This window comes from Uranotaenia lowii, chromosome 2 (genome assembly GCF_029784155.1).
Source record: "Uranotaenia lowii strain MFRU-FL chromosome 2, ASM2978415v1, whole genome shotgun sequence".
Lineage (NCBI taxonomy): Eukaryota > Metazoa > Arthropoda > Insecta > Diptera > Culicidae > Uranotaenia > Uranotaenia lowii.
The window spans coordinates 139,908,372-139,923,995 of NC_073692.1; the positions used below are offsets into that span (position 1 = coordinate 139,908,372).

Genomic DNA, 15,624 nt, shown 5'->3' on the forward strand with positions numbered 1-15,624 from the left:
AACTTCAGGTTTAGAGATGATTTGTTTTTGATAACTTCAAAAAACTGTTTGTGGAACTCAGCATTTAAGGAAAAGTACTCATAAACTCAGATTCGGAAGTCTCTTCAGAAATTTCTAAGCACAGAAACTTGAATGTACCATTGTAAAGGGAGATCGTCCATTTTGAAAAGGGGGATGAACTCCAAAGGAAATTTTTATTAGATGAGGGAAAGGAAAGATATAAGTAAAAATATCATTTGAAGATAAAAAAATAAGGCCAAATCCATTCAAGCTTCCTTGAAAATGGTGGGTGAAAAAAAATGTTTTTCATGATAGGATGAATAAGCATTCATGGGAAGCGCCGATGTGGTCTAGCGGATAGGCTGGCGCGAGTCTGGTATTGGTACGCCAGGCGTACTGGGTTCGATTCCCGGTATCGGCAAGAAAAACTTTTGGGTTCGAATCCCATAAGCGGGCCGACAGGTAAGATGTGTTTCATTATATAACTGACTATATAATTGGAATGTTCAATCAGTTGCCAGCTGGCCAGGTATATACACGGATGCCGGAATACCTGTAAGTAAACTAGCCCACCTGATTGATTCGTTCTTCCAAAATATACCTACATCAACACACGCAGTACATTCACCACATAACAGTTCATACGAAGCCATGGGGTCCGGGTATGGTGGCGCGTGCATTGGAGATTTGTCGAACCTAATAATCTAAGGAATGTATGTGAACCCATACTTTGGCAGAAACTGCGGTGAATTCGTGCACCCATGGTGGATTACCAACATACATACATACAGAATGAATAACCATTCATGGGAAATTATTTTGAATGTCTTTAAATTAAAACCTCACACCTATAAGTTTTTCTTAAATATAAAAACGATAAACACAGTGAATAATCTAAAAAAAAACTTTAAAAAGACTAACAAACTTCACATGCGCCAAATTATGAATTATGATGAATATAAAGCTTCCAAAATTTTGAAAAGTCAAATGACTTATTTTGATTTATATTTTATGCGAACCCGAGCAAGGCCGGGTAAAATCAGCTAGTTATAAATATTTCTTAACTTGATGAATGTATACCTAATACTTAAGAACTCTATGGGTCATCGGTAGCTTTTCCCAGCAAACCACAAACATACAGGTGTACCGCACAAAGCAATTTGGAATACCAGACAGAATAACAAACTTCTCAACTAACGGCTAGAAGACCACCGGCCTTCAAGAACAACAACAAAAACAACAACAACAACGGAAGAGGGAAGTTTGATAGAACGTGAGATGACTGCGGAAATACAAACAACTCCATAGTGTGCCCATTGATTGGTTGCCTGTCTAAATAACACACTTTCCGGGGTTTCTTCTTTTGACTGAAAAAGAACGTAATCGCAGAGTTTACGGGAGCACGAGCGTGGAGTTCTATATTAACTAGAGCGGAAAAGATCGCTTGAATAAACATTCTATAAGAATGATCTAAAACCGATGGTTTGCTGGAATTTTTATCAGTATGTGTAGAGAAAGTTAGCAAACATTTTCGTGTACATTTCCATGGGCTATTCTTCAGATGCCTTTTTGGAAAGCTTAATTATACAATTTTACACATGCTTCTTGGAAGAATAACCAGGTTGGTAAAAATCCTTAATTAATAAAAAATAACACATTCTACCAAAATCAATTTAAAATTAATTTTTATTGTTGTAATAAACAATCACTTGGAGAAATATAAAAAATCATTCAGTCATTTGGGAGGTAATTTTTTTCTAAAAAGTTTACAAGCCTTAGTCATCACAACTCCATTTGAGGGTTCAATACACGCTCCTTATTTTAAACTCAAAATTGAGTTGTTTTGGTACAAAACAGCTGGTCGGTGGCAGCTCTCAGCTTTGAGTTTTGCTGACCATTCGCAAAGTTGAGTTGGAATAGGCATACTCAAAGTTAAATTCAATGGTCGTACCGCAATATTTTTTTTTGCGGATCATGAGAGTTTTCTAGAAAGAAGTGAGGTTGGTTCATTTTTTACAAGAGTTTTGATCAAGAAATCGAACAAATGTTTCGAAATGCTATTAATTGTCAATGTATTGAGAAAAATTAGAAGTTAATTGAACTGCACTGTAGTCCGAAATTAACGAAAAGTGGAACTTTTTTCCTAGCGCCTCTGTCTTTCATCTTATCTCTTAAGTGTCTTCAGAACATTTTCTTCTTCAAACATGCTTCATAACTTGAAAGAATCAAAAGTATATCAAAATCCAATATAAAAATATAAAAAATCTTACTTTTTTATTTCAGCTAGAGCTTTACTTTATACTACAAAGTTGTAGAATACGTAAAAATGTGAAACTTTGTTGAACACATCAAAACTCTATCTCTTTTCAGTGCAGAGTTATAAAGGTTTTAATTTTAAAGTTATTTGAAAGTTAGTTTTTTAAACTTAATTATAGTTAGATGAGGATTTCATGAATAAAATGCCCTGAATATTTGTTGGGGCATTTAAATCACACTTTTTGCATAAGATTTCAACATTCTACGACGTTTCTCAGCCAACTTATTGCAATTTTAATTTTATTTTTTCTCAACTTCACGAGCGTTTATTGCAAAAACATGCAAATGGATTTTTGAAACTTATAAATCATATTGAAGCTAGACCCAAGTGTAACAAATTGATGTTGAAGCGATTTGTCTCCACGCGCTAATATTTGAACACCACACGCATATATTTAATGTGTTTTGCTTGTTTCCATACCCGTTTCTGGATCAAGGAATCAACCGAAACAATCACAAAAATTACATTTAATTTTATTAATTAAGATTAACATGAGAACATAGCTTTCACATAAAAGGCCGTAAAAGTTTATTTCAATTACATTTCATTTTATTTTTTGTTGAGGAAAAACACATAATAAATTTTTCATACCTATGTATAAGAATATGTAATATTATGAAACAATGGCGTCTAATAAATGAGCAAACTTTACAGTCTCGTGCCGAAAAATATCTTTAACCACTAAGTCCCAAATATTGATTCAGATTGATGGTGAATCACGAAATCTTTGTTATGTAGTTCCTGTCCTTACTTAAACAAATCAATAAAAAAAAGCTTTTTCCCCCATGACGAGCTTTCACTGAAAACCATGCATCGCTCAGAGGGAACTCAACTTCATATAATCAAACTATGAATTAAATCTCGTTCAAACTTAATCTGGAGTTAGAACAAAAGAAACGTGTAGGGGAAAGGTTTCCTAAATGGGCCAATCGGGTTAAATGACCCTACGGCTGTTTGATGAAATGGCTGACTAGACAGCTTATCTAACCAATGGATTTTGAGGGTGATACGCTTAGAACATAACGCAAGAAAGAATTTAATGAATTTATTAACTCAAAAAAATTTAAAAAATCATACAAGGTTTTGATACCTTTTGATGTAATATTTTGACTTTTAAAAATTATATGTAAAGAAGCTCAAAATAAAAACTAGGATGGTTTTTGTTTCTCATTTCAATGAACTTGAGAAATTAAACACATTTAAACTTTTATGAAGGTTTAATAATGATTACACTGCCGGCCAAAAGTTTGGGATCACCCGCTAAAAAACATGCAAATTTTGATCGTTCATATCTCAGCCGTCTTAGGACATATTGCAAATCTTCTGAACTCATTTGAAAGATAATGAGCAATAGCTATTTCGGAGTTATTTTGCCCAGAAATAATGTTTAAGTTTTGCACCTAAAACTTAACCTAAAGTTAGAGCATTTTCGAAAAAACGCACTCAATGTTCAAAGCCGATCATCTCGCGATAGGGTGGACCAAATTTCAAAATTTGAGTTGCATTAGAATCCTTATTCTATACTTCTCAAAATACAATCAAAAAATTTTGTGCAAAAATTTAAGAATGTACTATTAATTAATAAAATAGACACTGAAGTTATCGTCCAAAAGTTTGGGATCACCCCTAGTATGGTGTATCGACCAAACGTTTGGGATCATTTTTTCAAAAACATGCGAATTTATCTCGTTCATATCATTCTCATTTAACATCGTATTGCAGATCTGAAGGGTGCATTTGAAAGCTTAGGAATTGTTGTTTTTTCATAAATTCATAAAAAAAAATTATATTTTGAATCCATAACCATAAAAAATTCACAATCATAAGTGTGAATTTTCAAAAAACAATTAATTTCAAGTAAATTGTTTATGGTTATCACTTTAAAATATAATTTTTGTATGAATTTATGAAAAAACAACAATTCCTAAGCTTACAAATGCACCCTTCAGATCTGCAATACGATGTTAGATGAGAAAGATATGAATCAGATAAATTTGTATGTTTTTGGCCAATACATCATACTGAGGGGTGATCCCAAACTTTTGGACGATAACTTAAGTGTCTATTTTATTAATTAAAAGTACATTCTTAAATTTTTGCACAAATTTTTTTGATTGTATTTTGAGAAGTATAGAATAAGGATTCTAATGCAACTCAAATTTTGAAATTTGGTCCACCCTATCGCGAGATGATCGGCTTTGAATATTGAGTGCGTTTTTTCGAAAATGCTCTAACTTTAGGTTAAGTTTTAGGTGCAAAACTAAAACATTATTTATGGGCAAAACACCTCCGAAATAGCTATTGCACATTATCTTCCAAATGAGATCAGAAGATTTGCAATATGTCCTAAGACGGCTGAGATATGAACGATCAAAATTTGCATGTTTTTAGGCGGGTGATCCCAAACTTTTGGCCGGCAGTGTATATAGTGGAATAAGAGAGTGTTTTTGTATGCCCCCATCATGTTTGTAAAATACCTCCATCCTAAAATAACAGGTTAAATAGGATAAATAAATGATTTTTATCATTGAAACTTCTAATCTAAGCTTTGAATATCATCTTAAGAGAGAATTGAAGATCTTAAAACATATTTGATAATGTTTTTCTTATGGATGAACTGCCTCCATAGTATGGCAACCCTAACTTTTGTTTTATTCCATAAAATTATAATACACAAAGATTTTGATAAAACTTCTGCTCTGTCGTACGGAAGTTATTACTTTCTAGCAATTTCAATGAACTTATACGGAAATATTGCCCAAAAACCGGAATTTTGTTCAAAACATAAATAGGCGCATTTAGCCTGCACGGTTTGAGGTTCGGCATTTTAGACAACAGTTATAATAAAATCGTTTTCTCGAAAACGAAGGGAAATTTTAACAAAAAAATTACTCCAATGTATAGAAAACAGATGTCTGCACACGTGTGTATAGTTTTTGTAGACATATTCGATGTGATATTAGATTAAATCAGTGTTCTGCTTAATAGGCGCATATAGCCCGCTTCTCCCCTACTTAAATAGAAAAAAAGTCCAATAAGTTTTAATTGTTATATCTTGTTGAAAAACTACCTAAAAATTTATTAAAAAAGACGTTCTGGATTGAAAAAGACAATTTGAATATGATATTGAACTGGAATTTGCCAAATGAATTCACTGCTTCGCTGGTAATACCTCGATAAGCTTAAGCAATATTGTGAGAATATTTGATTTTTCGTTGCCCAAAGACAAACCCTCAAAGACCACGGACAGTCTATTACTGAGTTGCTCAGTTAAGTAAAGATATACTGATGAATACATTGCATCGAAATTAATTCTAAAAAAAAAATAAAAATATAAATGATCTTTAAACCAAAAAACGAATCTTGTTAGTTTTCACGACTTCAAAATGTTTCAAAATGATCCCAAATCGACTCAGTCTAGTGTGAAGATGTACTGAATATTCGGCTCCGAATACCGCCCAAAAAACGTTAATTCAAATATTTGGCTCACCGAATTTATACAAGAACAGACTTATCCAATTTTTCACATGATGATGGATAATTTAGAAAATATCCAAAAGTAATGGTGAAAAAGCTACTCAATAATCAAAAACTTATGGTTTTAGTATAACATCAAAGGTCTATCCGTGAATCTTTTTCTGTAAACAGCTTTATACTTTGATTATTGTTTTTTCTCCATATTTTCTGTATATGTTCAGACATGCATGTTCAGGCATGCAGAATTCAAGATTAGCCAGCCTTAATATTGTTCAAATCTTCCTGGACTTTTCCGAGGTTTATTCAGATTATTTGCTCAATCAAATAAACAACTTGAATTTCTTTTACAAATTTAAAAACTTTGTGATCGATTTAAAAAAAATCAAAATTAACATATATTTTCACAATGGTGTTGTGATTCAATAAAAATTTAAAATATAAAGTTATTTTCTTTTTTTCTGCTTGTAAGTTTTAGAATAATGCCTAGACTTTGATCAGATTTACTTATTTTTTCTTCTTCTTCTATTGAATCTTCCTAAATTTCCAGACCGTGTAGACACGTGTAGTCGAAAGTATGGTATGCTTTAGATTTTAGATAATTGCTTTTAATTACTTATTGAAGGAAATCGTAAGATGCTAAGATGCTTAAATTCGACCATCATCTAATCTATATATATAAAAATGAATTTCTGTCTGTCTGTCTGTCTGTCTGTCTGTCTGTCTGTCTGTCTGTCTGTCTGTCTGTCTGTTCCCTATAGACTCGGAAACTACTAAACCGATTTGCGTGAAACTTGGCAGATGGGTGTATTAGAGGCCGGGGAAGGTTTTTATAATAGTTTGGGACCCCTCCCTCTTCGTGGAAGGGGAGAGGGGGTCATATAAATAAAAGTGATAAGTCTTCATAACTCGAGAACTGATCATGCAAATGGACCCAAATTTGGCATGGGAGTGTATTTTGGTACGAAGAATGTTTCTATGGTGGTTTGGTACCTCTCCCTCTTTCCACTGGTAAGATACGAAGGAGGGAGGGGCCCATCCTTATAATTTTTAACATAACTGGAAAACTAATCAAGCTAAATGAACCAAATTTGGCATGGGAGGGTAGTGGAATACGAGAAATGGTTCTATGATTATTTCAGAACCCTTCTTCCATCCAGTGGAGATACAGGAAAAGGGGGGGGGGGGTAACCTCTTTGTCACTGCATAACTTGAAAACTTTTCGAGCAAATGGCACCAAATTTGACTTGGAAAGGTATTTGGGTACGATAAATAATTCTCCCTCCTTCCAGTGAGAAGATAGAAAGTGCGGAGGGTGGTTCTTTCATATTTTCAGCATTACTGGGCAAATAATCAAGCGAATGGAATCATATTTGGCGTGGGAAGGTATTTGATTACGAAAAACGTTTCTATGGTATTTTGAGAACCCTCCGTTCTTTAAGTTGGAATATCTTAAGGGAGGAGAGTGCTCCCATACAATTTCTTACATCTTGGGAACTTACCCAGCAGATGGAACGAAATTAGGCTTGGGAGGGTATTTAGGCTCAAGGTATATTTCTGTGAATATTTGGTACTACTGCCTTCTTCCATTGGGGCGGTAGGAAGGAGATGGAGGCTAACTCGAGAACTAATAGAGCTAATGGAAACAATTTTGGAATGGAAAAGCATTTGGATACGTAAAATGGTAATTTGCTTATATGAGACTTCTTTCTTCTTCAATTGGAGATACAGTTAGGGAAGACGGGAGCTCACATTCGATTGTTTTTCACAAACCAAGAACTTATCTAACAAATAAAACCAAATATGACATGGAACCAATCATACAATCGATCAAATGGAACAGAATTTGGCATGGGAGTGTATTAAAATACACAAAATGTTTGACCTTAATCCCCTCCTTCCAGGTAGAAGATAGATAGGAAGTGGGACTCCGATACAAATTTTATAGCATAACTCGACAACTAATGAAGCAAACGAACAACTCATGAAGGTAGTGTCATGAGAGGGTCCGTTCTGATATTACAAGACCCCCTTTTATTCCATTAAAGATAAAGGAATGGGGGAGGGGGTCACTCTCACAATTTGTATATTGATTCGAGAACGAATAGGTCAAAAAGGTGTCCCGTGACGGGACAATGAAGATTCCATGTATGAAGCAAAGAAACCCAGAGTCATAAAAAAGATTCAAACAAGGATTAAAAAAAAAAGATTTAAAAATAAAAAAAAGGTTGCAATTTTATTTTGGAAAAACATTTGAATGATTTTGAAATTGAATTAATTTTTTTTTTGCAAATAAAAGAAATTTTAAATAACAAGTTAACACAAATTTCAATAATTTTTGGGGGTGTAGCAAAGCACACCGGGTCAGCTAGTTTTCATATAAATTGGAACACAAGCAATTTTTAGCGTAATAGAACCTTTTTTGTCCTGAAAAATGTCTTTCCTTTTTTAATCCGGGAGCGTACAAAACCAATTTAAAACTCGACACTTCTCCAGCAGTATCCAATAATTAAAAAAAAAAAATGAGAAATTGCTCGTTTGGGTAGCAAAAAAAAATCAACGCGAATTTAAGATTATTTGAACAGTTTTCAACTGGTTTTCTTCGTATTTAGTGCACCGGCAGATGGGAATGTGATTTAACAACTCATTGTATTGTTTGACTTGTCTTAAGAGATATTTTTTATCAAGTTTGTAACACAAACAAATTTGACATTACCAAATGATTTACCTTAGAAAATATTCTTCCACTTTGCAATGGGGAGTCCATACAAAATCAGAGAAAGTACGAAACATCTGGCTCAAACTTATTTCATCATAATTAAAACAACGAAAAGTTTATGAAATTTTGTACACAAGCATGTTTTGAGAGCGAAGTAGGCGTTGAGCCAGGGCGAACGCACGCGTTTTTTCTTCACTAGCGATAAATTTTTGATTTTTCAAAACATTTCTGGTGATAAATATAAGAACAAGTTTAAAAAAATGCAATCAAGATACAATTTAAAACGGTCAGAGCACAATGTGATCAAAATTAACAGCCGAGACGAAAGATTTTTTTGGTGCTATCATGGTTTTTAATTTGTGCTTAGTGGGCAAACCTAGGTTGGTGATTCCCATTTCAGTCCGATTGTTTATTACAGGAAAACTCCTTGAAATAGATATGATTTTTGGGTGTGTTGGTGGGATAGTTGGAAGTGTCTTTAAAAGAAGAATTTTAGAACGTTTTGGTAGGAAAATTTAAATTCATGATGAATCTCGAAGACTATTTTCCAGATATTTTCATAGTCAGTTACCTGAAGGACGTGACGGTTATTTTAAGCTTACTGTGATCTGGGAAAAATCTGCAGCATAGTAAAGTGGTCACAAAGAATTGGTGTACCTTCAGAAAAAAGTTGAAGAACACGATTGTTGCTAGTCGATAGTGATATTCAATGCCGACGAATAATTTTAAAATAATTCATATGAAACGGAACTAACAAGTTTTTATCAATAAATTAATATATGTTTGGTGTAAAATATTCTACACCATTAGTGAAGTGCTCTTGTTGTTTTCTTCTGGCTGCATATGCCGACGTGTTTTGCTGTTGAAACTATACCTATTTTTCAATCGAAATTGAATTCTATGGAGAACATCAAAAAGATTAGTATCCATGAAAATTGCAATAATCATAAATTTCAAAATTACGTCCAAGATTTTTAATAGATTTATTTTCATTTTTCGTTCATTTTGAGGAGCTTAGTTTTACAACTCTATATGTTTTTTTATTTAAATACTCTTTTGTTAACATGATTTACTTCTAAAAAAATCGATCCATTTTGTTATTTTGACTGGTTAAAAATAGGTTTTGAAATATTTTTTTTTGCTTTTAGCAACTGAAAGCTTATTATTATTTATAAGACAACTTACAAGGTGATCTAGTTTGATATAAAATTATCAATTTAAAATTGCTTGAAACCTGTTTCGACATGTTTTGTTCCAAACAAATCTTTTTGGTGATAATTCGTTGTAATGCATCATCAGTGATATCATCAAGTTGAAAATAATCGACTCAAAGACATGAGGGAAACTAAAATGGAACAAATAGAAGAAAAATGAAATAATTGCTTTGTATTTTTGCTTAAAACTCAATAGAATATTCGAACGAAAATTCGTTTGGTCGAGTAATTGAAAAGGTCAAATACTTCTTTTCGGTACATCTTTAGTCTAGTGTATAGACGGACAGCCATTTTTTTTAGCAAACGCGTCTGATTTTTGAAGGTATCGAAACTTATGCCATATTCGTTTTCATCCTGGTGGTGCACCGGTAGTGCACCAAGTGCTGTCAAAGCGTTTTTTTTATATGAAGATGACAGCAGTTGGTGCACAACCATCTTTCCACCAGATGAAAACGAATATGGCATTAGTGTCATTTATCCGCCTGTGGGCAGCTCTTGTACATCAATTCGATAATATGTTTGCATACATTTAGGGGTTTGAATAGTCAAACAATCTGTGTATCCACTGCACTGGCCTCTAATGAATGCAAACATATTTTTCTTTCAATGTCTATAAAATGCTCACAAGCGGATTCAAAATGCAAAACTTTCCAAAGAAGGTTCATAGGTTATACATTTTCTGTTGTCCGCTAGCTGCCGAATAGGGTTCGCAAGCTGAAAATTTTGGGCACTCTCAAATGGCTTATTTTAAAGCTAACGAAAATGTGATACTTATTAGAATTATTTAACAATTTCGCCAATAATGATCAATATTTTGAAATTAACGTATGTAGGGTTTTTTTTCTTAAATGATTATTTATTATTTCAATGGTTGTTTTAACACAAAACACTTAATCTACATTTTAAACGACAAAAAACAAACTTTGTGCTTCATATTTTCTTGATTTTTTAATTTAACTTTTAATTTTTCTTTTTGATTTTATTTCATATTTTCAAAATAATATCGTAAAAGTTTCTAACTATTTTTTCAAATTTCAATTCGTTCTCATGAATTTTGACCAGCAAAAAGATTCTATGATTTGACCAATAATCAGAAGAATATTTGAGGAATCGTAATTTAATTATGTTTTGGGAGTTGTTCCTAATTGAAAAAAATAACACAGAAATTCGTACTGATAGTGCTTAAAAATATGAAAAAGATGTTTAATGAATGGATTTTTTAGATAACTCAACCTAGAGATCCAATTAAATATCAATTTAGTTCGTGATCCGGGAGGTTATTGGTTTAGGATTCAAATTTTAAGAAAAAAGTGATTCAACTCTTTGACGCCGTTCTTCAAAAATGGCAAAAAAAGGCAGCCCAATTTGCAATATTTTGTAGTCCAGAAATGTGGAAATCTATCCAACGTAAAATTAGAGTGGAGTTATGTGGAGTTTTTTTTAATCTCTAGTTGAATTTGTAAAACTTAAAATATTTATCGTTTTTTGCAACAAGATTCCATATAAAAAATTTCAACCTTATCCCAAAAAACAATTTTTTTTAGATAAGGTATAAAATATGCCTAACAAAAATACAAAAATAATTGCAAAGCAAAATATATTTGCGATTTGAATATCTGTTCGTTTTTCAATGTAAGCAAATCTTTGCGAAATTTTCAAAAAATAATCAAACTTTTCATAGCATTTCTTTGAGAACTCCTAAACAGGTAAACTAATAACTATCATTTTCATGGTTTTATGTAGCTTGAAAATGCCGGAAAACGATGAAATAATTTGATAGATAATTATGAGCGCTTCAAAAATCGACTTTCTGCCAGCTTTTCTGGGTTTTGGACCACTGTGCGGTGGTATTTAGTCATTTCGCAACATATGTACGTTCGTTTATATTTGTTTTGAATGAGGAGTTATTTCGCTTTTTGATTTCTTCATTTTATTGATTTTTTCGATAAACATTACTTGAATAAAAGGTTTTGTACAGTTAAACAGTATGTAGTTTTGTTGCATACAAGCTTTCAAGCAATTCATTCTAGTTTATTGGTTTTTCGCGCTATATTTTATTATCTCCCTGACCCCTCACAATGTTCCAACTCCGAGGGACAAAAAAAAAAGGATTTGAAATTTGTTCCGGCCTAATTGAAATGAGCAAAAAGTGCTAAATAAGTGGTTGGTTGATTATTGACTTAAGTTTACTTTGAAATATTGTCTTAGTTTAATATAAAAAATGTTTCCATGTGTTTTCTATTTCTTCAGGAATACTATTAAATGCTTTTAAAGACATAGATGATTTAAGGGAACCATCAGAAAGCCATATTTCAAATTTGAGTTTAATCTAACAACGGGAAGGGGTTGCACGGAATCTCAAGTGAGAAAAAGATGCTGAGACATTCTGTTCTCAAGAAGCATACAAAACTGGTTTTTCATCAATTTTTTTCTTCTTTACCAATCGATTGCTTATTTATGTTAATTTTATTTAAATTTTAATCCAGACTAACATTTCACCTGAAGGCTGCAACACGATTTTTATTTTTTAAAATAAATTGCTGATTCCAAATTTTGTTAATTTATTTTTATCGTGTAGTTTTTAATTAATTTTTTTTTAAAACTATTAAATGTATTTTTTTTTAAATTTTAAGACACAATTTTTTTTAACCATAAATTTGAACAGTGGACTTTTTCAAGGATTTGATTAAAAATATTGTTTTCTAAAATTTCCACAAAACTCAAAAATTTAGTTATTTTTTAAAGTGCAAATTAAAAAACAACTAAATGTTTTATTGTTGTGATAATTTAAGGGCAAAAACATTTTAAAAAATCGAATCCTTGAAAAGTGGATTTTTTCAAAAATCGCGTTTACGGAACCTCTAAACATAATTTCCGGGCCAGTCCAAGGGGGAGGGCTAGACGCAAAAACTACATTTATGCCCAAAATTTAATTCAGACAGAAAAAAACTAACTAACCTAAGTTTCATTGTATTTTACTATTTTCTTCCGATTAAAGTCGTTTAGAAATTTTTATGGCATTCGCAAAATTATATCAACTTTGCAGTTAGCGGACAGTTATTGAAAAACTTATCCGGTACAACTACATACATTCGGATCAGGAGGCAACTGACTTGCCAACTGAGCTATATCACAAACCATTCTAACATTGATGTAAATGTACCTTCAGGATTTTTAAAGTTTCCATTAGATTTTTCATTCAAATAAAGATTAATACAAGTGTGATGTTCCACCAACATTACTATTTTTGATATGCAAGCCTTATGAATATGTGTCATGTTTTAAGAAACCATTGAAATTGAAAAGTGTTGAATTTTAGCTCAGTTGACGGTATAGGTATGTAGCTGCAAAAGTCAAATTCTAGTGTTTATTGTTTATTTTCAAATAGCCTTTTAATTAAATCTCAATTGAAAAGCATTGATCAAACTTGGCTTTCAACCCTCGATAATTGCATAGAACAGAATCCTTTTTTTCAAGTTTAGCTTTGTTAAACCGTGAAACTTGATTCCATAGCTCCTTTCTTAATGTTCTTCGGTTTTTGAATTCAGTCGTGAACGTTAAAAATTTTGAACCTGATTGAATGTTTTCATTCACCTTCTTCCTTTAGGTTAATGAGCCTGTAGTAAACAAAGAGACGAAATGTCACGATTGGAATTTTTGATTTTCTGTCAGTGTCATTCCAATCGAGCAAAAACAAGCAGCCTTAAAGGCAGCCCTACAGCAGGGTTACAAGCTCATTATTTCAAAAGGGATCAGATTGTGCCTCTTTGTTTACTATAGTTTCCTTACTTAAGGTTTTCTTAGAAAAAGATTTCACACCTTAAGTGGAAAAATAAACCAATCATTGCTGATTGATAGATTCTAGAGATGACTAAGATATTTTCTGAAAAAATATAAACAACTGTTCATTATATTCACCAATTTCAAAATAAGATTTCATCTGTTATGAACGTAAGTTTAAAAAAAAATAATTGCATAGATGCAAATGTAACTATTTATATGTAAGGAGCCATAAGGAATTTACATAAAGGTGATACTTGATCCCTGGGGTACTTGACTACTTTGCTAAACCTGGAAACCAGAATGTTTTACAAAGATCAAATGTTCTAGAAAAATGTGCTAAATAGAACAAAAGAACAATTCTGCTATCTGTACCTATTTAAAAAAAAAAAAGATTTATGAGTTATTGTACATTCTTTTCTTCAAATAACGAAATAGCTTGAGGATGTTTTTTATCACTTTAAAATGTTCCTACATGAAAATTATATTAAAAATGTTATTCCAATTTGAAAATCAACCGATTGATAAATATGAACTTCACAATGCTATTTTTTCAAAGCCATAGTAATTTTTTGTTGAAAAATTAATTTTTTCTGAATGTATGATATGGGATCATTTTTTCTTATGAATGGATCATGATCATTGCTAAGCACGAAATTACTGATATCTGTTCTATAACTAAAATTTCTCCATCTGATAAAAAGGACTCCAAAAACTATTTTGTTTAAAACTTAGAAAATTGCTTAATGAAGTATGCAATGACTTAGGGGGGAAGACAAACTTTAAGAGTTCTCTTTGTCTGAAACTTACAAACTGTGAAATGAGAACTAATAGTCAAAAATAACCAACGGAATTTTTATCTTTTAATTTGAAGCATCAAGTCTTCTTTAACTTAAAAAATATCACAATGTTTTTCGTCTCACGAAAATGTTTCTATTTCATATATGGGTTCATGCATCGATCTAACTTTTGGAACATAAAGTACTTAATGGTCCCAGTATACAGTTTATATACTTGAAATTACACCCTGTCAGAAAATGCAAAAACGAAATGCTAATCATTTTTTCAGAAAAATATGATGCAAATAAAAATATTTGATCAAATATCCCCATCCTCCCCGAAAGATAAAAATCTAGATTACACTGAGTAGTGTCCGATAAATCAAATTAAGATTATTTTGAAACTTCAGTAACCCATCATCTCCACGATCAATCGTTCAACATCTCAAGCATCATTGCCAAAAACTTTGGCCCAAAACTTGTTTGCTGTGTGGGGGGCTTTCACAGCCTCCTTGCAATAGCAATAAAAAACGAAACCATTCCAAACTGAGCGAAGCAGGAAATCATCATCAACGATTCAAGTGTGCCGGATTCCCGTTTTTTCTCCTGACCGCCAAAAAACAAAACAGCGAATACAAGAAAACCCTGGCAATAGAAAATCGAATCATCTCCTCCCAGATCGGCATTCCGGGGGAAATGGCATTAATCCTACAGGTAGTTGGCAAACATGGCAAATCCATCAGACTAATTCCGAATTAGCCAAATGGACCATTGACGCCTTCAAGATGTGCGCTTCCAATTTGGCTTAATTGATTGATCGGGCTGATCGAGCTTCCTTTATTGCTGCTGCTGCTGCTGCTTCTTCTTCATGTCTTTGCTGGGCGGAAGGCAGATGATCATTCGGGGCATTTCGATTCAAGAGAGTTTCGGATTTGGGCGGTGAAATCTTCCGCAGCACCTGCTGTTGTTTCATTCACATTGGGTCAGCCAGTTGTTGGTGGCCATTGATCCCGCGATTCGCCGAATCTGAAAAAAAAAATCCTACCTCTGTCTGATTGGGCTCAAGCCATTCGTGGTGAGCTTCGAATTACCGATACTCAACGATGTGCTACACAGTAATGAAAACTTTTTCGGTAACTTTCTGTTCAGCACAGGGTGAAAGTGAAATTTCCGAATGTCTCGCGAGTTCTTCTGTTACGTGTTGATCATTATAGGGGTACAAACATAATGAGTTGTGGGCTCTTCTCTAGAGGTTCAATTCCCAATTAAGTATCGCTGGATGGTGGTTTGAGGCTCAAACAGTTTTGTTTTTATTGCCCTTAGACTTGAGTACAATTGATT

At 32.7% G+C, this 15,624-nt stretch overlaps 2 protein-coding genes across 5 annotated transcripts in view; both read left to right on the forward strand.

Moving 5' to 3' along the window:
• The window catches only part of LOC129741905 (uncharacterized protein K02A2.6-like), a 56,826-nt gene that overhangs the window by 34,362 nt on the left and 6,840 nt on the right, over positions 1-15,624 (forward strand). Inside the window, exon 4 of the mRNA XM_055733719.1 lies at positions 14,694-14,997. Within this exon, the coding sequence (XP_055589694.1) occupies positions 14,694-14,997 (304 nt within the window). The remainder of the gene's footprint in view (positions 1-14,693; positions 14,998-15,624) is intronic.
• The window catches only part of LOC129746301 (serine proteinase stubble-like), a 198,660-nt gene that overhangs the window by 20,613 nt on the left and 162,423 nt on the right, over positions 1-15,624 (forward strand). The window lies entirely within an intron of this gene.